Source organism: Gymnodraco acuticeps, unplaced genomic scaffold, assembly GCF_902827175.1.
Source record: "Gymnodraco acuticeps unplaced genomic scaffold, fGymAcu1.1, whole genome shotgun sequence".
NCBI classification, from domain to species: Eukaryota; Metazoa; Chordata; class Actinopteri; order Perciformes; family Bathydraconidae; genus Gymnodraco; species Gymnodraco acuticeps.
Genome location: NW_022991632.1, coordinates 865,234 through 892,333, shown reverse-complemented (window position 1 = coordinate 892,333; position 27,100 = coordinate 865,234). Strand labels below are relative to the sequence as shown.

General features: G+C 41.2%; 2 protein-coding genes across 3 annotated transcripts in view; one reads left to right on the top strand and one right to left on the bottom strand.

The window, feature by feature from the left end:
* The first annotated feature begins 1,861 nt into the window (after positions 1-1,861).
* LOC117534173 (leucine-rich repeat-containing protein 3-like) lies at positions 1,862-7,199 on the top strand. Its single transcript, XM_034198299.1, has 2 exons — positions 1,862-2,098; positions 3,810-7,199. The coding sequence occupies exon 2, from the start codon at positions 3,873-3,875 to the stop codon at positions 4,725-4,727; it is 855 nt and encodes a 284-aa protein (XP_034054190.1). The 5' UTR covers positions 1,862-2,098; positions 3,810-3,872; the 3' UTR covers positions 4,728-7,199.
* Positions 7,200-7,202: 3 nt separating this feature from the next.
* The window catches only part of col2a1b (collagen, type II, alpha 1b), a 46,112-nt gene continuing 26,214 nt past the window's right edge, over positions 7,203-27,100 (bottom strand). The window contains exons 25-54 of one of the 2 annotated variants that reach the window (XM_034198297.1): positions 26,849-26,947; positions 25,641-25,694; positions 24,466-24,564; positions 24,132-24,185; positions 23,595-23,648; positions 23,172-23,225; positions 22,975-23,028; positions 22,353-22,397; positions 22,166-22,264; positions 20,445-20,552; positions 20,273-20,326; positions 20,016-20,069; positions 19,821-19,874; positions 19,564-19,617; positions 18,044-18,151; positions 17,790-17,843; positions 17,623-17,676; positions 17,372-17,533; positions 15,671-15,778; positions 13,613-13,720; positions 13,274-13,327; positions 12,338-12,445; positions 11,747-11,800; positions 11,510-11,617; positions 11,279-11,332; positions 11,042-11,149; positions 10,304-10,592; positions 9,875-10,062; positions 8,887-9,129; positions 7,203-8,667 (exon numbers count right to left, since the gene is read on the bottom strand). In XM_034198297.1, the coding sequence (XP_034054188.1) occupies positions 8,521-8,667; positions 8,887-9,129; positions 9,875-10,062; positions 10,304-10,592; positions 11,042-11,149; positions 11,279-11,332; positions 11,510-11,617; positions 11,747-11,800; positions 12,338-12,445; positions 13,274-13,327; positions 13,613-13,720; positions 15,671-15,778; positions 17,372-17,533; positions 17,623-17,676; positions 17,790-17,843; positions 18,044-18,151; positions 19,564-19,617; positions 19,821-19,874; positions 20,016-20,069; positions 20,273-20,326; positions 20,445-20,552; positions 22,166-22,264; positions 22,353-22,397; positions 22,975-23,028; positions 23,172-23,225; positions 23,595-23,648; positions 24,132-24,185; positions 24,466-24,564; positions 25,641-25,694; positions 26,849-26,947 (2,883 nt within the window). In that variant the 3' untranslated portion in view covers positions 7,203-8,520. The remainder of the gene's footprint in view (positions 8,668-8,886; positions 9,130-9,874; positions 10,063-10,303; positions 10,593-11,041; positions 11,150-11,278; positions 11,333-11,509; positions 11,618-11,746; positions 11,801-12,337; positions 12,446-13,273; positions 13,328-13,612; positions 13,721-15,670; positions 15,779-17,371; positions 17,534-17,622; positions 17,677-17,789; positions 17,844-18,043; positions 18,152-19,563; positions 19,618-19,820; positions 19,875-20,015; positions 20,070-20,272; positions 20,327-20,444; positions 20,553-22,165; positions 22,265-22,352; positions 22,398-22,974; positions 23,029-23,171; positions 23,226-23,594; positions 23,649-24,131; positions 24,186-24,465; positions 24,565-25,640; positions 25,695-26,848; positions 26,948-27,100) is intronic. The other variant, XM_034198298.1, reaches the window with a different exon arrangement.

The window sequence follows — 27,100 nt, the reverse complement described above, 5'->3', positions numbered from 1 at the left end:
CTGCATTTCGTGTTCATTTTTGTTAGTTTCCGCCTATGCTCTGTTTTTCTCTTCCAGCACTGAACAGGCTTGCCAGCACTAACTCCTTTCCTGTCAGCTAAATTACTTACAAAGCAACATTTTTTTAATACTTTGTTTTGTCAGCAGGGATGGTTGCTGCGTTGTGGTTTCTTACTACTCAGCAACAGACTGAACCTTTGTGTTGGTCCTCGGTCGTAAGCAGTTTCAGGCGACTAGCGCCGGCAACTCCCAGTCGGCCACGCTGTGGGAAAATGGCTCCTGATAGCCTCAGCAGAACACCTGCCCCCTGCCTGACCTGTTGTTAGTGGATCTAATCCAGAGAGAATGACAGGATAGTTACAAGAAATGCTCCACTGCTTTGTATCTCTCCATCAGGCATGCAGCCAGGACACAGTCTGTGGTGTTTGTCCTCTTTTCTCGTCATGACACAAATAATAGACAAATCTTAACCATGCCTGCACTCTGTGTCTTGGAAGAGCGGATTTCTGCCACTAGCTGTCAGATATTTTCCACGGCCTCGATCTGTTTACACATTTTGTGTTAGGGTGATTCAGTTTTCCCCTCGGAGGACTGCGGCCAAACCAAACGGATGATGCCAAACTGCTTCACTTCACTGGAGTCAAGTTTTCCAGTAGAGTTCACATTGTCAACATATCAATCAGAAAACTGCTCCTGGGCCTGTCCATCTTTTAGAGCTGCTTCCTCCCCGAACACCCAAAACAGATAACCAACAGCCTTAATACATATTGGACACATTTCTGTTTTTCTTTAGCTTTCATCATGCCATTCATTCTGAGCTTAGAGACTTGAAAACAGATGTTTGTTGTTGAGTGGTTCTCTCTGTCATCATGTGCTTTCTCATTACACTCCCCTTTGTTTTGTATCTGAGTAACCACAAAACTCATCTTGTCCGCATGTGATGTTTCTGGCAACCTAGGAGACAATCACCCATCAAGAGCAAAACATTTACTAATTATACTTGCAGCAGTGCTTATTGTATTTGTCCGGAGGGGAAATGTCCTTGTTTTGAGCAGGTTTGAAAGGAGTAGGACATGTTGTGGAGGCAGAGGGCTCTTGTGTAGATCCACAGATATCTCTCGGCCTATAGTAGAAAAGGGACAGCAGGGCATTCGTCCTATGAGTAAACCACTATGAATAATATTTTCTCTTACTACAATATGTGTCGCTTCTGTAGGCACATTCTTGTTATTTATATGTAAATGATGAGCCCTGTAAGCATTTGTGGCTGTCAAGGTTCCCAACCGTTCATGTGTTGTTATATGCATGTGGCGTTACCTACGTCTTCATGCCACTCTTCATTTTTCATGTGACATTCAGTGCATCTCTGTAATGAGCAGTCTTTGCACAGTGATAAAATAGGTCTATTTCTATGTGACCTCTATTACTAATCCTGGACAAATAACATCAGGAATTGAAGGAAGAGCACCTTACCTTAAATCTTGTTTTCAGTTGTTTTACTGTGAGACTACAAATGAAATATACTATTGTCCTAAACAGTCTGACACCTACACTATTGCATCTTTACCTTTCTTATTTCAGGTTAAAACAACTGAGGATACTGTACAGTGTAAGTGTCTGTATATTCACTACCTGCCTGGGATCCAATCACATTGCAGGAAGATTGTCAGACTCTAATAACACCTGTAGGTAAGTTAATATCTCATGTGGAGATTTATAACCAATCATGATCTTAGAAATCCGAGAGCCTGATGTCGTAATAAGGACTTACACACCTCACATGTTTGACTCAAGTCTGTATCACACACACGCGCGCGCACACACACACACACACACACACACACACAGAAAGAGAGAGAAGGAGGATGCCCCACATCTTTGTTGCTATAACTACCCAGTGTTACGACCGTTACGACAGGCAGAGATGAAGCCGTCTGCAGGCGACACACCGCGGATCCACTACTCCTCCTGCCCGCGTAGTTTTTCCCCAACATTAAACTACAATTGATGAGAAGATTGTGAGCATTCTGAGGTCGGGAGAATCTGAAAAAACTATACGTTTTATGGATCTAAAGTTACACAAGGAACTATTTTACCGGTAAGTTTTCTTTTTTAAATATCTATGTCGAATCAGTAACTATCCCTAATATTGTGACATTGTGCTGCATTCGCTTAGGCTATAGTAGTTTATTTCGCTTTTTAATTTGCAAAAACGGTCAAAAAGCAACCAGATGAGGGAAACAGAAAGAAGGCTTTCTTTACACCCGTTACTTATTTTGTATGATTAAAAAGTTGCAAATGATCGATGCACTTTTTCTTGCATGTACATTTAACAATGTGTTATAAGGGTTACACTAGCTTTCCATTTACCAGGTGACCTACTTACCCATAATGAGTTAATAGGCTATAGCCGAAATGATATTTCTCACCGGAAATCAGACTTTATACTAGTCTTTTAAGCTTTTAAGTCAAGGCTGCAAGTCTCAGTTTTTTTCTAATCTGAATGATGTCCTTTACATTGAATAGCCAAAAGGGCGATATCGTAATAACTGGATTGTGCAATCAACAGCACGTGCCTTCTGAATTTGCTTTGGGAGTCCCTCTCCAATCTTTGTCTTTCAGCCTTTCGCATTCACATTCAGAATTATGCTGCGATGATTATTTTTTGTAATTAGGGATTTGCATGCATCTGCATTCAGCATGTTAATCACGAAGCTGCTGAACTAAATATTCACCTCTGCTCTTAACAAACACTAATCACGCCGCTATCAGTCACACACTATAAGATATCAACCAAATCTATGGGCCACTATGCTCTATATTCAGGAGAATAGAGACACATGAAGGTTAACCATTGTAAAAACAAGGAGGCAGAAGTAAGTGCTTGACATTTGAGAGGATGGTCTCATAATCAAATTCAAGGAGTGTGTCATGTTTTTGTCTTGGAACAAGAACAATTAAACAGCTGTGCTTGTCTGGACTAGAATAAAATGACACCATTTCTGGATTACTCAGGCCCATATAGATAAAAAAGCCAAACACACATCTCACATGTAGACCTAATGCAGCCTATTCTCCAGTGGTTTTTCCAACTGAGTCTAGCCAGACCGTTTTTTCTTTGTTGTTGAAACTTTGATAACTGACCAGATGCTCATCAGACCACTGCTGTATGTTTTTCCATGCAGCTTTGTCATTTATTTAATCTGTGGGACACAGGCAGGACTGATGTTTTGCTGTTAATAGTGTAGCAGGCATCTTGGACTATCGATCCCACCTCCGTTCTCTCCTCCATCTCTATAATGCACTCTATCCCCCCATTCATGGAAAATGATTACAGGGCTATGGCACCATGGGAAAATAAATTGAGGAATAAACCAGATGAATGTGTATTGATGAGTGTAATGTGAGGCTTTTCTTTTGGTTTGTAATTGGAGACACACAAAAGGCAGCATGAAAAAGGACTTCAGATAATCTTTTGTGTTGATTTATGTCCCTTTAATGTAGAAATACAAGTGCTTAACTTATCATCACTGCTGTGAATAACACGTTTTGTATGCAAATACATGCCTGTCTTCTTACATGTTTTGGTATCTTTCTGGTCCCTCCACGCAGGTGTGAATTTATCAGATAAACCAGCTAAGCTATTTCTGCTGTCTATCTCTTTACCCACTGACCTTTTTTCTCAACACCATAATGACCACTGTCAGTGTTCATACTGATTGTATGTGTTAGTAAAGAGACACACAGAGGGAGAGAGAGAGAGTCCTCTTTTCCAAAATGACCCTTTTTTTCCTCTCTCAACCTGTCAGATCCTCCTAGCGCGCCTGTGTGTGACCAGGACCTGGAGTGTGTCGGGGGGCTATGGTGAGGCGATGTGCACAGGCTGGGGTGAGGAGAGATGCACCAGCATCAGTGGAGGAAGACGAGGTAGAGGACTGGCTCTTCATCCGTGGCTGTGCGTCTCTCTCCTGTTCTCGGCTCTCTGGGGCCAAGTGTCCCCCCAGTGTCCGGCCAGCTGCCAGTGCGCCTGGGACACGGCCACGGTGCAGTGCTCAGACGCCGGGCTGCGGGACATCCCAGAGGGCATCCCACCAGAAACGGTCTCCCTCCACCTGGAACGCAACTACATCCGGAGCATCCCAGAGACCGCCTTCAGGGACCTGCTCCACCTGCGGGACCTGCACCTGTCCCACAACCGAATCGACTCGCTGGCCTCAGGGGCCCTGCGGCACCTGGGCCCCGAGCTGCGCCTGCTGGACCTCTCTCACAACCAGCTGAGGCAGGCCAGCAGGGAGGAGTTTGGCTCCACCCGGGCAAAGACGCGCCTCTTCCACAACCCCTGGCACTGTGACTGCACCCTCCAGGAGCTGATGGAGACCCTGAACCTGGAGCCCGAGACGGTCAACGGGATCATGTGTGAGAGCTCTGTGCGGGGGATGGGTGAGGGAAGCAGGTGGGAGGACCCGGGGTCCCAGGGCGAGCATGCAGGTCAATCCCTGGTCAAACTGTTGGATTCTGGGGTGAATTTCTGCAGTCTGCAGAGGAAAACCACTGATGTAGCCATGCTGGTGACAATGTTCGTTTGGTTCTTCATGGTCATCGTGTATGTAGTGTACTATGTGAGGCAGAACCAAGCTGAAGCCCGTAGGCATTTAGAGTACCTGAAGAGTTTGCCCAGCCCACGCAAGACCCCCACAGAGACAGACACACTTAGCACTGGTTTCTGAACTCATGCTCACTACTGTGATTTAAATGGAATAATATGAACATGGCATTCTTATGGAGAGCAACGGATAAGCTTCAAAATGCTGTGTGCGATTGTAATATTTCTTTATATGTGTTACAACTGAGCCCTCCTACTATATGCTTCTGGATATTTCTTTACATGTTGCATTTGTATCAATGAAATGAAAATATTTGCTCTTTTGACTAGCATGGGCACTGAGAGAAATAAGTAGCAAAAGTTGAAAGGATGAAAAAAGACTAGAAAAAAAAAAGATTCTTTGAACTTCTTCTCTCCCTCTGTACTCCTTCTTTCCATCTCCTTTCTGCTCCCAACATGGCATGTGGTCTTTTATCTTTCATTAGGCTGTAATTAGCAGTCTTTGACCAACTGACCCTTACTGAACACTTAAAAGCCACTAATCAGCAGGAGTGTGTTTATCAGGTGGAAAAGGAGAGACGTACAAACTTAAATGTGTGTCCTCATCTAATTGCCTGTTTCATTTGTGCGTTTTCGTTCTCATGTGGAGTTTTGTGCATTGTAACGGGTCATTTAAAAAAAGTTATTTCTGCGAGGATGCTATTTAAGCCTTTCCCAATAGATGTCACGATGAAGCCAGTGGTTTCTGTGCCAGTGGATAACTGCTGATCTAAATGTACTCTCCCATTAGAGCTGAGGGTGCACTGTTGTGTCTCCCCGAGCTGCAGCCATCGGCTCTAAAATATCTGGCCAGCTAACACAGCTTGCCACTGATCGGTCCAAAGACATTTCAGCCCGATTTAGAAATAGATTGTCATACATTAGATTAGTGAGGCAGTTTGTCCTGCGAGAAGCCCTTAGTTTTTCTTTAATTAATCTCTTGAGTACTGCTTTTCAGTCCTTCTCTCCACTGATTGTTGTTTACAAATCGTTCAGGCTCCTATTTTCCACAAAGGCTTCATCATAATTGATTATTTTTCAAGCCACAGAAAAACAAAAACAAAACCCTTTAATAATAAATGGAATAGCCTTCTCAGTTAGTACATTTAACACCTGCAATATTAAAATGTATGCAATTCCTGATGTGTAAGTGTTGTTTTGTAAATATATGATAAGCGGTCTTTTTCAACACAAATAGAGTCAAATGACTCTTAGTCTGGACCAAAAGAGCCCCCAAAACAATTCCAGGGTCAATTCTGAGGAGCTGCAACATTATTAGCAGGATATTAAAGCAGAAAAAAGGTATTTCTAACCCACACACTATGTACACATTTTTTCTGAAATGTTTCAAATCTATGGCTAAGTAAAGGTTTTTCTATACTTGATTTGCTATTTATATTAAAACAAGGGATACGTGCCTAAGTAAAGCATCACATAATTATCAATGATGTGTCTTTGATCATTCACGGATTAAAGTGTAGTTACAACCTTTTAAGTGTTTATAGATGTAATAAAGATAACTGTGCCCCATATTATTTAGCAATTGGGATAGGAGCTGAGGCTAAACCTTAGTATGAGACAACTTCCTGTGTACTGTAACGTGCTACATGTGGTGTGTGTGCTTTGTAACCAACAGAGAATACTGGAAGAAGTTAATGTTGTTGATTAAACATACTGTGAATTAGATCTAGTATCAGTTTAACTTAATTAACACTGATTTGTTCAGTGTGGATAAACTTCTGAAGCACTGTTAATGTAACTTTACGCACTCAGAATATCTCCTGAGTGCTTTGTGCCTGTCACAAATGCTACATCTAATGTTCATATGTCAAATGTCACTTTGCCCAAATGCATTACTTATTTTTTTAAGCTCATAAATAGTACAAAGATACTGATAACCCCAAACTCAAGAACCAAGCATGTCAACGTGCATTTTTTTTCTGTATTGTATTTTTTATTTATTGCCGATGTTTTTCTGTCCCAGTGAATGTTCACTCCTGTTTGTTTTGATCTCGTAAAGTTAGATATTGACAACCATTACATTGCATAATAAATCATCTATCAAAAAGCGATTTTAGGAAAAAACAACAAAAGATATACAAACAATAAAAGAAACGTTGCTCTACTTTGTTCATAGGAATGCTTCTACCTTTTATTGCTACAGTAGGTTGAAACAAAGGCAAGAGGATGAAGAAAAGTACAGAAAGACATGATCAATTCACAGAATGAGCTGATCATGGGTTGCAGTGTTTCCTATTTCTACTCTACCATGTGTGAAAAGTCATTGAAAGACTATTTGACATTGAGACATGATATGAACTTTCACCACTTCCACCTTTTTCACAAATCAGTCAACAAAATCACTGCTTTCACTCCTTTTCTTGAGATCTGAGGTGTTTCTCCCCCTGGAAATGTATCAGGGCATCACCACCACTACACCCAGTGGCAGCAGGTCACTTTGAAATGTTTACGGAATTTTCTTTGGAAAGAGTCAAAACGCTGCCCCCGATATTTCAAGGACCATAACATGATATAAATACAAAGCAACTTCAGCCTGTTACTTGGTTTTGTCTTTTATTTCCAATTTACATTAATTAAAACGTAACAAAAACAAGTCATGATCATAATAATAATAATATAATAATAATGCTATTATTATTAATAATAAAAAATATACACAACCTCACACAAGCGAGCCCTCAGCGCTGGCTGTAGATCGGAGCAACAAAGTCAAACACACTAAGAATCTCTTCAGCTGTGTGTGTGTGTGTGTGTGCAGGCCGAGGCAGAGGGCACGCTGTGTGTGAGGGGCTGATGGGAGGAAGTAGAGCGGGGTGGGGTCAAGGGTCACAACAAATTAGGGGGGTAGGGGCAGCAGACTGGGCTTTCATGACCAAGCTTCTATTAGTCATATTAATGATAATACAGGGGTGTGAATACGAAGCTTAAGGGGAGAAGGCCTCAATATGATTAGTTTTTTTAGTGTGAGGTAGCTTTAAAATATTAAAACAAAACTAAAAAAGTACATTTAATTCAGTTTTTAACTCCAATTGGCCTTGATAGTAAAAGGTCATCACGTTTGTTTAGGGGTGATGCAGGGACATTCATCACCAATGATCTCTCTGAGGAACTGTATATACATGTATACTCACATATACATATATATACATATATACAAGTCGCTACATATGGTTGTTTAAAAAAATACAGACTGTTTTACAACAATAGCACCATTGACTTTTATTATAATACACAGTAACTTTCTGATACACACTGGTGGTAGAAATAGGAACACCTGCACTTTCTATGTAGCTACATTTTTGGTTTCAAAGAGATATGTATGCTTTAGTGGATATGGTACAGGAGCGATTGGGTGGTTCGAAAAGAGGAGAGGAAGTAGGAGAGGTTGGTGGATATGTTTTTCTTTTTAAATGGTGGGCTTTTATTACTTAGCAACAACCTCAGTCCTACCACACCTGGGACCCAAACCTAAACAATAAATAAATAACACCAACACATTTTGTCTCTCTCTAGTTCCCTGGTTCTCTCCTCATACTTCCTCTTTCTTGTTCATGGGGTGGGGTAGGTGGTGTGGGGGGGGCAGCTGTTCACCCAGGATGCAATGGGGGCTTTTTAAAAGTGTCCATAGGAGGGGGGACGATGAATCACAGATGACAGTTGCTAGTGCCATTCAGTGCAGATATCCTGCGGAGAGTTCGACTTGGAAAAAAGCACTTTTTACTTAGAAAAAAAGTCCCATTTTAAAAAAAGTGTCTTGATTTTTCTTTTTCTCTCCTTTCTGAAGTGTGCTCCTTTTTCTTTTTTAATTCCGTTCAAATTTCCACTTCTTCTTTCTCTTCATATCGCTCCCTCGTTCTTTACAAGAAGCAGACTGCACCGACTTCCACTCCAAACTCCTGGTCTGATCCTCCAATATCCATGGGGGCAATGTCTACAATGGGCAGACGAGAGGTCTTCTGCGATCTGTACTCGATCACTGTCTTGCCCCACTGTCCTGTGTGTTTCTGTATGGAGAGAATAATCACAGCGGCTGTTAGAGACCTTTGACTTCTTCAAAATGAGATTCTCACAAGTGAACACCAGAGAGAAAGAGAGACAATTCCTACCATCTGTCATGAAGGGAAAGCGATTCGTATAATTTTTTTTGATTCAGTACATGCACATCATTTTTACATGAAATACTGTGTGTCCTGTGCGTGCATGTTGAATGTGTCCCATCTTACCGTGCAGCCGTCCTCCATCACGCTGTAAGTGAAGCGGCTGTTGCCCTCGGCTCTGATCTCCACGTCGTTGGAGCCCTGCAGCAGCAAAGCCTTCTTCAGGTTGCCTGTGGAGGCGTCCATGTAGGCCACGCTGTTCTTACAGTGGTAGGTGAGGCTCTGAGACGCCTCGGTGGACAGCAGTCTCAGGAAGGTCATCTGAATGGCAGCAGTGTTGACTGCAAGGCTGTCATCACCGTAGCTGAACTGCATTGGGCCACAGGTAAGGAAGAGAAGGTCAGAATCACAGCTAATATCTCTGTTACTATGGCTGTTGCTGTGGGGGAAATATTTTCCTGGGCCCATAACTTTGACCCAGTTTATCAGTTTGTAATGACCTCACTGAGCTCAGGCACCTGTAGCGGTGGCTGCTCTGCTCTCAGTGTTTTGTCTCCCTGTTCCTGCCTGTTGGCGTCAGCTGATAGAGGTGTTATAGCGCTTTATCTTGGTGTGCAGCATGTTGATTATTCTCTCAGAACCAGCTAAATACATGGCTCTGGGGTAGAGATCTTCAGAATTGGTTTGGCATCCATTGTGTCAACTCGTGGCACAGCACATGTCTTGTGAATTCTCCGGCCGAAGCTCCAAATAAACCATCAGTGTTCTCCTCGTGTCTCTCTGAGTCCTGTCTCCACTGCTTCACAAGTTTCCATCACAGTTGCGTGATTTTTGTATTACTTGAACACGTAAGAATAACCATGTTTTAGTGTTTAAGGAAACTATTATCTGTGCCCATTATCTATACATCTACGGGGTATAAACTCATCCCAGCTCTCGTTAGGCGGAAAATGAACATCCATCTTTCTCAGACTTCTTTTCATTCAAAAGACTTGAGCCTTAATTCTAATCAAAAGCTGACCTCAATAGTCAGTCTGTGAATACTGTGTACTAATGGGAGAGAAGTTGGAGATCAGCTGATGTGCAGGAAGATGTAAAACTTTGTGGCACTTACGTGGAATCCTCCATTCATGGTCTCTCCGAACCAGACGTGTTTGCGGTCCTTGCTCTTGCTGGACCACCAGTTCTTGCGTGGGATGCTGTCGGGCTTGGACTTGACGCAGGACTCTCCTGTCTCCATGTTGCAGAACACCTTGATGGCGTCGATGGTGCATCCCTGATTGGGATCGATCCAGTACTCGCCTACAGGAAAGAAAAAACATCAGCTCCATATTCAACCTACTCTTTGCTAAAAAGCTGATAACAGTAGAAATGTTATCGTACAAATGTATTGACTCTGGATCAGTCAATTCAAACACACCCAGACTACACAAACTATAATGAACCTACATTTTGACTTCTCCAAACTGTTGCCAATTTAAAATGTCTCCTAACTTCTGCCATTTTCATCCCAATTTGACCAATCCCTGGTTCTGTCACTCACCGCTCTTCCAGTTGGGGTGGCAGAGCTTCAGGTCTCTGCAGGTGCGGGCCGGGTTCTTCCTGGATCCCTCGGGGCTGCGAATGTTCTCGATCTGGTTGTTGAGAGATTTAAGAGTGGCGTCGACCTCGGCGTCGTGCGTACGGAGGCTTCCGGAAGCCTGGTCGGCCCTCATGTACCTCAGAGGATCGGGGGACTTTTCAGTCTGGCCCAGACCAGCGAAAGCAGACATGTCGATGCCAGGGCCGGGGGGGCCAGGAAGACCGGGGGGTCCGTTGTTACCAGCGGGACCCTGAGAGGAAAGTGACAAAGATGGAAAGGGTTATTATTTGTCTTGCTCACAGATGGTGGATTATTCTTCTATCACCACAATGTTTGGAGAAAAGGCTGCAATCTGTTCTGTTTGCTTTTGTCACAAACAAGCTCAAGTGATGCCAACTGGATCGCCTTCTACATCTTAGTAGTCTTTTTAAAACCCCTTTTTAATTTTTAATTAAGTTTTTTTTAACTGTATTAACAACTTGATCTGTTTATAAAGATGACTAAGTGATGTATATTAGCAGGTCACATCACATGGCATGTATACTGTATGAGATGGGGTCAGCGCTGCAAGATTACATGATTCACAATATTGTAGGGTAGGGGTATGGTAGGGGTAACAGTATCACAAAAATGGTTTCTTGCTAAGTATTTTTAGCCTGATACATTGTAAGAAGAAGATCTATTCTTGTGATTACTCACAGAGGGGCCGGTCTCTCCACCGCGACCACGAGGTCCAGGGGGTCCGATGGGTCCTGGCATACCGTTTCCACCATCCTTTCCACTTGGTCCAACAGGTCCAGGTGGTCCCTATACACACACAGAGATGTTGATTGTATGCATTAAAGACACTGCATGTCAAGAAACAAATCTCATTAGTCTTTCCATTCAAAGGGGAATTAAAAAAACATGAAGTATTTTCACAGCTCCAGTACTCACTCTTTGTCCAGAAGGTCCATTAACTCCAGTCGCTCCCTGGTCTCCATTTTGACCCTAAACAGATACAATTCAAACATCAGGGTTTCTGCAACATTCATCATGTTCAATCGAAGCCTTTTAAAATCATTTTTTATTAATAGAATGAATGATCTAGCTGTGGCTATACAATGCAGATATCCTGAACACAAAGGTCTGAAAGCAGATGGATTTAAATTCAGTGTGGATGCTTACCGGAGGTCCGGGCAGACCCTGCAGACCAGTGAAACCTCTGTGTCCCTTCTGTCCTCGCTCACCGTTCTCTCCAGACTCACCCTTGTCACCACGGGGTCCTTGAGGTCCCTGAGAACAAGTGGACAACATATTAATTAGGAACATTTTTAGTTTTTTCTGTTGCATTAGAATGTATTGTGCAGAAACAGAAACAAATGATTTTATTATATCAATAACTCAAAACTGAAAAACACATACTGGCATTCCTCTGGCTCCAGCAGGTCCTGAAGAGCCAGCAGGTCCTTGTGCACCCTGTGAAGGGAAACCAAAGGTGGGCATGTCACAGAACCATCTTAAATCACAAGAGCACTGCTTTGAACAAACACCTCCCATTACTGTGTTATTATCTGTTAATATTAATAGGTGTTATAATGTTTTCTAAATGTTTGTGGATTGTTACAATTATTCTTTTTTTTTATCTGGCACTTAACAAATCATGTATCTTAATGAATATACTGAAATGAAATGTTGCCATTATCCATCTTTATTGCTTGATCAGTACTATACTGTAACAGACATACCCCTAAGGTGAAATAGGATTAAAATACATTTGCAACAAGGTGTGTTTAAGGACATAATAATGTATTATACGTAGAAAAGTGTAAATACACTGAATAAATGCCATGTAACTGAGACAAGGATATTACATTAGCCTCTCCTTTATGACCATATGCTAATTTCAACCTTTTACAAATAATACCTGCTGTCTACCTAATAATAAGAAACAAACTTCACATCAATGTTTATTTTGTATTTAATGACAATGTCCCTGGTGTTGGAGTTACTCACAGACTCTCCGCGGTCTCCCTGTTTGCCGGTGGAGCCGACTGGGCCAGTGGCACCAGTAGCGCCCGGAGCACCTGAAGCTCCAGCAGGACCAGTGGTACCACGTTCACCCTGCAGCACAGAGAGCAGAGGGTCAGTCATGAGAGGAGAGCTACACACACACTGCACAGTAACATCACTGCTGCCTAGCTAAAGGCTGAGCTGGATGTAGAAAGGTTAAGATCAACATTTTGTGAAAAGTTCCAATTTGCTATGTGTTTTTACTCAATGTCAAATCATTGACAAACTCCTTCCATTTTGAATAAAATGTGCAATATAGGGCTGTCATGATATCAGATTTTCCCTACATATTATGGTCAAAATAATTCACTATAACAATATTATCACGTTTATTAATAGGACAAATCAAATAATGGAATAATGCTGTCAGTCAAATTAATCCATTTTGTGTTTTTCTGGCAAATGAATCACACTTGTTTGTGTATGAGATGTGAGTGAGAATCGAAATAATCAAAAATGATTGGGGGGTGCTGGATAATTAACACAACATTATCAAATTGTATTATTAACTTATTTCTCAATATTTCATTTATTTCGTTTTTCGTCAATACTGGTGAATTGCCAGACCCATGTTGCAATACCTATATTCACATATTTGACATGCAGTTTCAGATATGCAATTACATCAGCGCTCATCAGTTCATCTCATTAAATAAGTCACTTATATTTAAGCATAGTGGGGAAATTCATCCAGCAGGTATACGTGATTTGAATTAGGTGGTGCTGTCAGCCAATTAGGGAACAAATCTATTCCCATCATTAATGCAATTCACATTTCACACATGAAGAATCAAAGCATAATCCCTCCAGCATCCGACAACATAGACTAGAGGTTTCTGACGTAATGTATCTTATGTAGCGTGATTGTGTTTTTCTCACCTTCATTCCAGCAGCACCGTCTCTACCAGGAGGTCCATCAGATCCAGAGTTGCCCTGTCACATGACAATATTGAGTGTTAATAGCTTCCACCTCCAGCCAGATGTCCTATTGAATACTGATCAGCTGCATAATGAGCCCCGCTCCAAGTTACACACTGATAATACAGTGTAAACATAATGCTAATGTAACGTGCTACAGATAGCAGTGCACTTTAATCGAATTGGCCTTCATTCAGAGATCCTGCCATTTCTATCATTGAATATAAAGAGACTAAATACAATGTGGCAGATGTCAATCCAGCCACACACACACACACGGTGTGTTGCCCACTCTCTGACCTCTCTGCCAGGCTCTCCTGAAGGTCCAGTGAGGCCAGGGGGTCCCACAGGTCCAGGGGGTCCGCGGTCTCCGCTGCCACCAGCAGCTCCCTGCTTTCCAGGCTCACCCTGAGAGAGAGAAGAGGATTTATTACCACTTACATACATGTTAAATAATAAGACACCATTAATTACCCAGGGATACAATTTCTCATATCATTTACCCACACATTCTCACCAGGAACTAGCATTTGAATGATCTGCCTATTATTTTATTATCAGGCATGAAAACGGGTCAGGGGTGAAAAAGGTGAGAAGGATATTATATCTCTAGGGGGGTCCGGGGGCATGCTCCCCCGGAAGAAAATGTTGAATATTCCATATTTTAAAGCATCAATCTGATGCATTTTGAGATGCATGTTTTTGCCAACCTGGGGAGAGCTGGAGAAACTTAACTTCAGCCATGAGTCAAAAATATTATGGCCTCCTTACTAAGTTTTATCTTTTATTCTATTTTAATGAAACACATTGTTTTTTATTTTATATTTACTATTATTACTACTTTGTTGTAAATGCCATCATGTAGACCACTTTGAGCTTCATTTGATATACAAAAAAAAGTGCTATAATAATACAGTTATTGTTAGGGATTCATTTTGTCTTACTCCTAGGAGTCTAACCTTTTCTGTGTGTTGACGTTTACGACCAACCCTGAGTTTGTTATCTCCCGTAAGGAATGTGATAATGGAGTCATGTGATGTTATTCTCAGTTTTACTATCGGTCATAGAGGGTTTTATGACTGTGAGAACGCTGGCTTTCTAAGCCCCAGACAGGTGATTGAGTATTTCCAGATATCGGGAATATCTCCAGTGTTCCCAGTGTTTACGCACCATCCCCCAATATGTGGATTAACTCTCTGTAAACTAGTTAAAAGGTCTATCGAGAGATAGGCTGGTCAGATGTGTGTAAGTATCTGCTTCTTCAAAGTGACCAAAGTTGAAGCAACTACAGAACATTACATTAACTATGTCTGCAGTTCAAACTCCAGTTTTGATACTGAAGCTTATGAAACATCTCTGGGTGAGTTTTGGCATCACGATTTCTTGGCGTTCATTTCATGTCTACTGATGAATAATGAAGCACATGACCACTGAGATGCTGTAAATCCAGGACACAGCTCATGTCACATATCAAACAATGACAGGTGTAAGCAGGGGAGCCTTCTCGTCACACTTCATACTGTACATCAAATGGATCAGATCACCAGGAGAAGAGTCCTGGCTGTTCTCATGTGAGACGTGATGTGAATGTGATCCAATTAGACCGCAGCAGCCTGACAGTCCAGAGCCTGTCTGTGTTTCTACTCGGCTGAGTGGCAACACATTAGGCATCGTGCTCTTAGGGCAGATTCATGAATATATAACAGCCTCTCTACCAGACTGTCACTTGCAGCAGTGAAAGAAGAACACCTCATCTCTGCAGTGAACAGCCAATGTTTAGTAATCTTCCCATCATCTAAGAAACGTTGCAGTAATAGTCATATCACTGATTCATTCTGATCATGGCTTATAGTTTAAGGTTTCTGAGTTCCAGCCGCTCAACTGGCTCCATTTGACTATATGTTATATAATTGTGTTGGGCAAAAATGATTATTTTAAAACTTAATGAATATACCAATCAAAAGACAAGCAAATTGTGTCCAATTTCCAATCACACAATACAAAGAGAGGCAGCTAATACATACAATGAAGTAGTTCAATTCTGTTGAAAACTGAAATGGTTATTTTACAATGAAAACAATTGCTATAATATTCTCTCTATTAAGTTGCTTGGTTCAATATTGTATTGAATAATCAATTAATTATCTAAGCTCTTATATTGTGAAATACATATGTTTTATAGTTATTGGGTTCTAAAAAATTTAACGGCATTTCTCACTATTAAATTAGGAAATAAGTAATCAATTTATTGTACAAAAAAAACGAAAGTAAATCGATAATGAAAAAAGTTTAAATTGCAGCCCTAATTTGTACATTCAATTATTTGATAATAATAAATAATAACAGTATGTTACTCACAGAAGGTCCAGGCAGGCCGGGGAACCCTCTCTCTCCACGCTGTCCGGGCAGACCCACGATACCGCGTGATCCGCCCAGACCCTGAGGACCTGAAGGACCATGAGGACCCTGAGAGGAGAGAAAGAGATTTAATGGTTAGTAAATGTATCAGCAGTCAAATCGTTTGATATGATTTCATTACTGTTGTGTTTCATTGGCGTTTTTTCATATTTAAAATAATCCTTCAATTGCAGACACATCCTAAAACCATACCACGGACAGAGTGGTTTTTACGGTTGCAAAATAAACGTGTTAATTCTCTGTGGTCGTCTTTATTGTGACAGTTACATAAAACTTTCATTATAATTAAATGATCTCTATGGCATTTCTGTACCGAGTACATGTCACTGACATAAATGCCATATCCACTTTTTCTGCAATAAGCTGATCTGACACACGATGTGGCCAATGTATTAATGTACAAACGGATAAACACCTCAAAGAAATTGTTTGTTGGACATTTGAAAAAATACGCTGATTCACTTCATAGCAATGTCATGTCTGTGCGCAATGAGGGAGCTATAGTAAGCAGCTGGTTAGCTTAGCACAATGACTGAAAACAGGGGGAAATAGCTAGCCTGGCTCTATACGAGGTAACAAAATCCAACTACTACAACCTTAAAGATGTAACTATCATGTTATATACCCTGAAAAACTGATTTTAAGTCAGGGCCACATGTCAGACTTTAAGTTAAACTGACAGTTACCAGGCAACCAGCAGAGACTTGTTTAAGTCATCATGTATTAATGTTGACATGTGCTTAATATAATATAACAGCTAGTCATCTTTATGATTGGGTTCTGGCAAGTTTTCTGTTCTTTCTTTTGTGTACTTAAGTTTCATTCTGTTTCTTTTTATTTATTTATAGCTCATGTCATTTTCTCCCACTGGGATAACACATCTCCCAATGGCAGCAGGAGAGATAAGCATCGATCTGTCCATCACCTATGTACTTCATCTGCACCACCACCACAGTCCACTCTGCCACATGTCCTGCTGTGAAACATGCTCACAGTGACACCTGCGCCCTTATGGTTCAGCTGTCAAAGACTTTGACGTGTTGATAGAGGGTTCAAGCTTTCATAGATGTTATATATACATGGTTGGAGTGACAACACAGAACATGCCTTTTCTGAGTATGCAATCATGTGTGATATGTCATTATCTTGACAGGTCTCATCATGTATTTATGAGGGGTTGTGTGTGTGTGTGTTTGTGTGTGTGTGTGTGTGCAACATAAAGCCTGGGGTCCTGTCATTATTCTGTCACTGGGTTTATCCTGCCCTGTGCTGTCAGATGTCTCGGTTGTCTATTACAGTCAGTGATGGACACTGAGAGCTGTGTATTAATGGAGAGTGTACCCTGCTGCTGTTCATTACTGATCAAATTGGCTCTTTGGGCTGTGAAAAAAAAAAGCTATGAAGAAGGCTACAGAAATGTAAAGGACAAACAGATTCAACCCTTTCTTTCTCTATAATGGACACCTGTGTTCACCTTGAAAATGTTCAAGGCGACGTGCAGTCTGAAGAGAAAGAGAAAGAGTGGCTAAACATGTGGGTGCTAGGATGCGATCGGCATCACAAGGTCCATGAGCTTATGTAAAGCCCAGAAGGGACTGGAGTGTTATAAGGCTAAATATGAGAAAAGTAAGACAAACTCACAGGGGGACCGTCCTCTCCAGCATCTCCCTTCTCTCCAGAAGTCCCAGCAGGGCCGCGGAGCCCAGCGTCTCCCTGTCGGCCTGGAGGTCCACCGTCTCCTCTCACTCCCTTGGGTCCGTCTTTACCAGCAGGGCCGGCGGGTCCAGCAGCTCCAGGATTACCCTACAACATGTCAGGAGGATGACTTAGTCACAAATAACACTTTTCAGTTGCATGCACAAGCAGCCAGTTGGGTGTATTTGTGAACTTACGTTGGGACCAGGGGGTCCAACTCGGCCAGCAGCTCCAGGGAAACCAGTGGCACCCTGAAAGACAAAGATTCATTTAGAGAAAGCCAGAAACAATCGAACACAATGTGCGTTTACTGCAGTGATACAAAAGTAAAACGCTGCTTTTTATTTCTGAAAAAGTTACTCACAGAAGGTCCCTGAGCACCACGAGCACCTTTAGGTCCAAAAACACCGGTAGGACCCTGGAACGGATAACAGAGTGTACAATACATTATTAAGCATTTGAGCATAGCATAGCATTTCTTGTGTCAGTGTTGGGCCTGCCATTGTTTAATGTTTTTGATTGCAAAAGCAAAACTGCACTAGGCTTTGAACATCAACGGTTTTGGTGTAACCCGACTATAATTTAGGCTTTAGGCAAAGTCCAAAAAAAAACACCCACTGAAGGTCCTGGGGCACCAGAGGGTCCTTGGGGTCCGGGGGCTCCAGCGTCACCCTTCTGTCCAGATTCTCCCATCTCTCCCTTGATACCAGGCTGACCGTCAGAGCCCTGAAATAAACAGACAGAAACAGTTGAATGTATGAAATATGTCAGCCGTTAAACAACAAGACATTTGATTAAAGGGGTACTCAACCAGTTATACACATGACATAAGGTCATTTAACTTGTCATAGTTAGTACTACTTGGCCTGCAAAACCAATAACATAATGTGTTCTTTGGCTCGGGAAAATGTTACGAGTTGCAATATTTGACATGGAGGATCCATTGATTTTGGAGCTTGACCTTTACTACGATATTAAAGTCAGGATATCTTAAGCTGCTTTTTAAAACTTGTTTTAATGTTCACCTGTGTGCCTTTCAACTCACTAAAGGTCATTTAAGTTGCGAGGAGCAGTTAAAAGTCTAAGTGTGTCAAAATATTCAATATGAGCTGTTAATGCTTCCTGTAGCATCCCTGTCTGTTCTCAGTCTACGTGGTGATGGGCTGTGATGCTTCTGTCTGTGAGCTGCGAAACAAAAATGATTTAGACACCTTGTAGTGTTATTCATCCTGACATTAATCAACTAACGAATCATAGCAAAACTTAGAAAAAAGAAAAAAATAGCACGACAAACTGCGGTGGGACAAAAATATTGATAACGATCCATTAGGAAGGATGCAGCTTATTAAAAACATTTATGTCTGCCTGGAGTCTTTGGGAGGAAATAACTGGGTAGGGGAAATAAAGACTTCCGACTGTCTACGCAGTCATTTCTTTCCACAGATGAATGCACTGAGTAACAACACAATAAGCCAAGACACCAAAGACATGAGGTGAAGAGGCTTGAAATAAGAAACGGTGTCAGGTCTGTTGGTTCTTAGCGCATGACTCTTTGTTCAAAGAAAATAATCAATTTAAACGTCTGATTTTACGACAAAATATGAGGTATTGTTTGGATCAGTTTTTTTAAATTTGAGAATAAAATAACGGCATTGAACCTCTGTTTCATATTAGCGTATATATACCCTAATATTTTACTCACTAGCTTTACATTAGTAGTTTTTAAAAGTCTCTACTCTTGTATTTTTAGTACAATCTATGTAAATGCATTTTTTATTCTAACAGGAAATACAACCTACACTAAGTGTTATCGAGTTATATTTAAACATTCAAGATATTAGCTTGTTGCTATTTTTGTTATTCCTGTCCGCATGGTTACAAAGAAAATGGGTTAGGTTGGAAATGTAAGTTCTTTAAATCATTTGTAAAATTCTCTTCCCAGAGATTTATTATACATATTTATCACTGAACAGAAATTCTACAAAGATAAAAAAATATACTTTGATAACTTTGCTCTCATGTCCACACTCAAGATTAGGGCCACAGACAACATGTCCTGACATTTAGTTGATGTCCCTGGAGACATGGCCTTCAGACAACAGCAGAGCTAAGTGCTCGTCAGAGTTGTTGTTACTTACAGGGGGTCCGGCAAATCCAGCAGGCCCAGGAGGTCCAGTCTCACCCCTGTCACCCTGAGAGGGGAAGGAAGAGAGGCAGTTAGTTCAGGCTGCAGAGCTCAATAAAAGGGAAATAAACAGGTTCAAAAACGTTAATACTGAGAGCTATCATTTAATACCTATCATCTTTAATATACCAGAATATGGGTTTTAAAGGAAAAGCTACTATTTAATGAGGTTTTATTATTTTATAAATATTGTTAAATGGTGACACTTACAGGAGCACCACGGGTACCAGGAGCTCCAGAAGGACCAGCGGGACCAGATTCTCCCTGGAGGAAAACACAGAAACATCAGCAACACACACTTAGCTCTGAACAGTGGGTTCAGATAGATGTTAAACACAATGTATAACATAAATACAGAAATCAGACAGCGAGGCAATTCGATTCAAATCATCAGCGTGCACGCACCTTCTCTCCGTTGGGGCCGGAAGGACCAGGAGGACCAATGGGACCAGTCAGACCCTGCAACAGGAACCAGCAGAAGAGTGTAAGGACTTGCAAATTGACACCAGAATTGTGTTTTGAAAGTATTATTGAAAATCGAATGATCATCCACTTTTTAAAGGTTTAACGAATGGACTTTTGTGATGCATTACATGAGTAAAGCTACAGCCATTAACAACTTTTTATCGTTTATAAAAAAAACATGGATGACAGTCACTTACTCTTCCACCATCTTTACCGGAAGCACCTTCAGGTCCTTTCTCTCCAAGGTCACCCTATGGGAATTCAAGAAAATGTAAACAGTCAGAACCTGAGATGGGTAAAGGCATGTCACAATAGAAATCAAATGATAAAATATATATTTATTAACACTTTGTTTCCATCATGGCTTACTCTGTCTCCTTTGGGTCCAGGAATGCCGGCAGATCCTCTCTCTCCGGGCATACCCTGCAGGCCGGGGGGGCCCTGAGCTCCACCAGTACCAGCAGGTCCAATGGCTCCCTACGATGGAGCAGACATAATGGACGTTATGCACAGACAATAGACAGAACGCGTTATTCAGTCTGTTGTGTAAGCACCTGCTGCGGACGTGAGAATGTGCCATACTGATTTCAGATTGTCGTGGCCATGCTTTGTAGAGCACCAGAGGATTGTAAAAATAAAAACAGCTTGGAGTATTATGATTAACCTGACACAGGTTGTTCAGCAGCTGGATTCATATAACAAACAAATTGAATTAAAGTGTAGAGAAACTAATTAGTGGAACACTGTGAGACATAAACATTATCTCAAATCCCACATTTTCTTTTGATATGACATTCGATTCTGTATTTTAAGTAGAAATTTGAGTTTTATCACAAGCAAATCTTTATTCAACATATGAAAACCAAGATAATGGAGGGAAAAGCAGATATTTATCCAGCAGGGTTATTCCTGGTCATAAGTCGTCAGGCTTATCAGCAGTGCTTTCTACAGCAGCCTCAGACTGGAATATCTCCAGTTGTTAGGGCTGTAACCACAGGGCTCACACCGCCGCCATGTTGGCTGGGAATACATTCAAACTGACTGCAGGGGTAAACAGTACAATTTGTATATTGAAACAAATCGTTTTGCATCTATTTTTAGAATCGAGCTCCACAAAATGTCTTTTTGTCCCTCCATATTCACCATCACACTCCCTCTCACATCAGCTCTTTAATCCTCAGCCTCTCTATCTGCTGCTGTCTAACCTGAAGGGAAGTAAACCTGTGAACTGGGATTAAAATCTGACCAGATAACAACAGTGAGAGTTGCAGCCGCTTGGAGCTTTTCTTCGGCTCACAGTGCAATTGTGACGACTCACTGCAGTAAATAGAATTATTTGATGGCTGATAAGCAAGTGGCCGGCTTGCTTGATTGGAAATACTCTGAGCTCCTGGGTGTTTAACAATGTAGAGAAGATGATTATATTTGTGCAGATCCATATACCAGTAATAATGCAATCCTATACTGTGTGATTAGGTATATTAGGTATATTTCTTCAAAGGAATGCTTAATATTTTTACTTACTAGATGTCTTATTTTTTGTAGATGCAATAGGTAGGGAACCCGGGAATGTAAGCAATTCATTATTTCTATTGGTTGTGACTAGTTCAACACATGGTTGGTTCTTTCTTTATTTGAATGCTAATCTTGAAAAAGTACTATTATCCAGAAAGCAGAAAATAGTGAATAAGAATATATCTGTGAAGCAAACACTTATATTTTGCTGTCTACTCTTGTGTGCCCTCAGACACCCCAAAATTAACACCTAAAACATGACCTTTCATTTCCTTCAGGAACACTAAGCAGAGGTGCTATCTCACACAGCTAACCCCACAGATGTGACATGTCAGGATCTGGGTGTTAAACCACCTTAATTGAACCATTTTTGCACAACAACTTGTCAACACACTTCAACTCAACTTAACAAACACTTTAGTTTATCGTTATGTAATCACATGCTCACATTAATGTGTAGCTGCTGCTGCATTTAATAGGAATGTACTGGCCAAATGTATGAGTGCAGTTCAGATGGTGACTGTTCATTATGTGGAAATCTGTGTCCCTGGTTTCGGACCAGATGTTGGGCTCACCTTGGGTCCGTCAGTTCCAGGAGTTCCAGGCAGACCGCGAGGCCCCTGCAGACCCTGGGGGCCGGCAGCTCCTCTCTCTCCGGGGAAACCACGCTCTCCCTGAACAGTGACAAAGTGACAATCAGAGGCATGTCTGACAATCAGTCGATCAATCAGTAGTGATGGTAAACACAGAAAGTCAACTTACTCTGGGTCCAGTAGCACCAGCAGCTCCAGCCTCTCCAGGAACACCCTTAAAGGAGAAAAGGTGGAGGGATATATTTCACATTAAGACGTGCATGCTTGAAAAGAGTGAGATAACTGCTGCCATTACAAGAAGTACTACTACTACTACTACTACTAAGTATCAAGGCTACACTTTTGCCCTCACAAAACTAAAGAAATAAACTGAATGGTTAGATTAATGTGGAAATAAATCGTGTTTTTTTCTTTTACAGTATGAAGCAATATTGCGGGTAGCCTCAGAGTTACTGTTGAATGTATTTTAGGACATAAGTTGAATACAATGTTAAGCACTACTGAAATAGTACAGTATCCTATTCATTTATTTGTAACCCTTATTTACACAGGTAAACGGGTCGAGTATACCTGCTCTTTTAAAGAGATGCCCTAGTTACAGTTTAGAAGAATTATAATGTTGCTGTTAAGGTTACAAATAAAAAGGTCCACAATATTGTAAGTTCCGTCGAACAGCATCAACCAAATTACTTTTATGGTCTCTGATTCAAACCTATGACAGAACAATGCTGGTATTTCCACTAAGTTAATGTGACTTTAGAAGCTTAATTTTGCCAAAAAGATGCACTCACCTGGTCTCCGGGCTTGCCTCCCTCACCAGGGGGGCCAGGAGGTCCGGGAAGACCCTGAGCACAGGAGAGAAACAAAAATAGGTAAGCAAAAACAAACACTGAGTCAGAAATATAGATGCAATCATCAGATCCATCAAGGGATAGAAATGTATACTGTACAGGTGATAACTGGTAAAGGTTTGAGCAGATGGACTCACCTGGAAACCAGAGGGTCCGGGCTGTCCTTGCTCTCCTCTCTCGCCAGCAGAGCCCTAAACAGAGCATTCATAAAGCATAATCACAATCAACTTCTATTATTAACCAAACTACAGCTTGATGTTAAAGATGGTGGGAACATTAAGCTCAACTTGAATGATGTTGCTCTGATATCAGGTCATAACATACAGATGTTGTTTAACAAGCTTTCTGAAACACACTTTAAAACAAGCTGAAAGTGGGTGACTCAGTGATGCCATCTCACAATGGCCACACTTTTGTGCCAAGGACTTTTTTTTTTCTTTCTCTCCAGACAGAGCTTTCGTCTAGTCAGTCTGGGGAATGAAGATATGGAAGGCTGGCTCAAAGTGCAGAGGAAGATAGAATCAGTGTTGAAGCTATTTGGAAGAGATAGAGGTACGTACAGCTGGGCCGGGGGGTCCAGCAGCGCCAGTTTCTCCATCTTTGCCAGGCAGACCCTGAGGAACAGAGGGAGAGAGGGGGAAGACAAATAGATAGATATTAACAGCTGAGTTAAAGCTGATGCAAATAAGTAGATAGATAACTGATAGCTATTATTCAGCTAAAAGTATTCTCATGGTGATGTTGAACTACAGAGTTAACAGTAGATACATTGTGAGTCACAGTAGCCAGAGAATACACAACAAACAACTAAAAGAAGGTTTATTTACATTATTATTAGTATTTTCATTATGACAGTCTCCCACTTAAGCAGCTCCTCTTCTTTTCTTGTAGGTAAATAGTTATATTGTATATTCCTGTTATGTACCACGGTATTTCATCATTTTCATGAGTAGGTTTAAATCAGTGCATCATTAAGGCCTTCTGAAACATGGTGATATAAGCTGAATGGTTTCTGTATTTTGAGATTACAGTACATGTAAGAAGTCAGTGAGATGACTCCAATATGTTATTAAAATAAGAAAAGTTAAATAACTCACTCTCAGACCAGGAGCTCCACCCAGTCCTTTCTCTCCAGACTTGCCAGGCTCGCCCTGATCATAACAGAAAGAAAAAGCAGCGGTTAGTCACAGAGCTGATTTCCTTGGTCCTGCACCCGTTGTGAGAGGGTGAATGTAATCATGCACAATTGTTCAGAAGTACTCCAGGTATCACTGAACTTGAATCAGGGGCTTCTTTTTATAGAAGACAAAAAAAAACTAAGCAAGTTCAATCGGGCCAAAATCTATTATGTTGAGTGAGTATTCAGTATAGATAACACCTTGATTACGTATTAACAATTAATTCTTTTGATTTGGTTATTTGGTTACTCACAGTTGCTCCCTTGGGTCCGGGGAATCCCATGACTCCAGGCTGTCCGCGGGCTCCCTGTGGGCCGGGGGGTCCGGGGCGACCGTCCTCACCAGAACCTCCCTGGTCACGTAAAGTAATGATAATTTATTAGCAGGAGCCCATTTAAAAAGTATAAATGATGACCAACATTCTTGTTGTTTAAGTCGAACATACAGTATGAGCAATCACGTGGTTATGTAACATTATAAATAGTAAAAGGTAGCTGTAAAACATGAGTCTGGTAGTGAAAGGTAAGGACCAGATAGAGAAAATACACTCAGACTGGGGATGTTTAATGGAGAGGAATAATTGGGTGTCGATGTTTGGAGTAGGATCTAGTAGAGAAATGTCCAGTATGACCCCAAAACAGTTACTCACTGAAAAGTCCTTTGCTTCTAAATAAATGCGTAAACAAAGTCCACAGGGGTAAAGTAGGAAACCAATGTTGTGATCACTCTGACCATATGTCAATTACAACATGACACAACTGCCTAATCTGTCAGTTAACCGTAACGTTTTGAATTAAATATAGCAACACATGTGGAAATAATATTCATGTAGCCAATATAAAGACCTTTTAATATTTAAAAGGAAAAACTTTCATTTCAAACCATTTTCAGTTTACAGGAAAAGACTGGGTTGCAATGCTTTATGTTTGAATGGCAAGAGCTACTTAGCGATCGTCTGAGGACCCAATCCATTGAACATAATTCAGTTTGCGGGGGTTTCAGTGAAGAGTCGTGTAAAATGTTTCACTCAGTTAAGTATTGATTAACAAAAGGGACCTGTCTTGTTAACTCAGGCCTAAGTGGATTTGAGAAAAATCCTCAATCAATCTACACTGTGAGACTTTGTCCCTCTGAAAAATAGGACAGTTGAGCTAATTTGAAACACCAACACCGCTGGGGATGAGCCTGGTGGATAATAATGGGTGGATACATTTCCTGCAATTTAATTTGATGAAACCACTTATGGGTCATTACCTGATGAGAGCACTTTTGGTAAAATGATACTGCTCTACCTGATTGTTCTGTTTGTGATATTAAAAGAACATACGACCTCTAATAGTGTGTGAGGCAACACATATGTGCGATTCTTTTTAAGTGATATACAAAGACGCAACAAATGGTTAAAAACATGGCAAAAATAGCACTTACGGAAGGTCCAACTTTGCCTTGAGGACCAGCGTCACCAGGGCGTCCAGTCAGACCCTGTGAGAGAGGGAGGATGGAAACACAGATTAAATCCACATGCGTCATCAGACACTTCTATGCAGGCACCTGCTAAAAAAAGGTGGGAACATATGGCACCCTGGGGACCTGCATTTACACCTCTGATTGGCCCTGTGTCCAACATGCTACAGTTCAACGCCTACTGATGGAAATGCAAAATATAAATGAGTGTATTTAAGGTTTCCGATGTTAAGGAGCTCAGTTCCCTATAGGGGTTTTTTCAATCTTTCTCTGTGGTGGCTGTATACAAATATCAACAACCTCGTGTGCTGCTTTTAGGAAATGTAATCACTTCAGGGGTGCAAAATTCTCGTCCAGTGGAAACTTTTTATGACCATATTTTCAGGGTTATGTGAGTTTGGGTTTTTGTGACAAATTGTATTTGTTAGGGGAACTCATTAGAGTCTGTATAAAGGTGTTGCTGGAGTGCTGCTGCATGTGTGGAATAAGTTGTGTAAAGTATTTTGTGGCTCCAAGGGGAGCTGCACAATTCTGATAAATTGACTAATGTGCCACTCAAATCAATGTCCGTTAGGGCTGAGGACTACATGTTTGGAAATTGGAAAAATCTGGAGGTGTGCGGTAAGAAAGAGTTTGCTAGACTTCTGTAGTTTGCTCCTAATCTTTGATGTGGTTAGCATTTCAAAGCTGCATTAGCCGCGTCTTGCACAACCCGAATCTCCGTTGTTTGTTGAATTGGTTGTTGTGAGTTGCATTGTGGGAAATGTAGGCGCCAGGTTTGACCAGGAAGAAGAATGTGTTGAATAAGTGTATTTAAGTTGAGAACTTCTTACTTCCTAAATTAAATTATACATTTAAAATGCCATTGCATTATTTAAAAATGAATTATCATGAGCTTAAAATGTGGTCTTGAAAATGCTTTGAACTTGTGAAAAACCTTTGAAGTTCATCATTTTTACAAGACAGCAAGGCTATGGTGAACTGAGAATTAAAACGGATAACTGAAATGGTGTGTATTGTATTAACGCTGACCCCTACAATAATTACAAAACCCTGTAACAAAGCTAAATTGCGTCTTTAAAAAGTAAGGTGATATTGTTATCCATCTAGAAATATTTTCTAGTCATTAACATTCACATCTCTGGTAGTTTATAAGTAAGGGACGTGCTTACTCTGGCACCGGGGAGACCAGACTCTCCGGGGCGGCCGGGGTCACCGCCTGCTCCCTTGGCTCCACTCGCTCCAGCGGGTCCACGCTCACCAGGGGCTCCCTGTGTTCGGAGGAAGAGAGAGATAATAAAACACTCAGTCAATCACTAAGGAGGAAGACACTTCAATTCTCAAACCCCTGAGGAAATAAGTTTCCTCTTTTACAGCTTAAAGAAGTTTCATTGATCCGCTGGAAATGAGAAGATTAAAGTCTG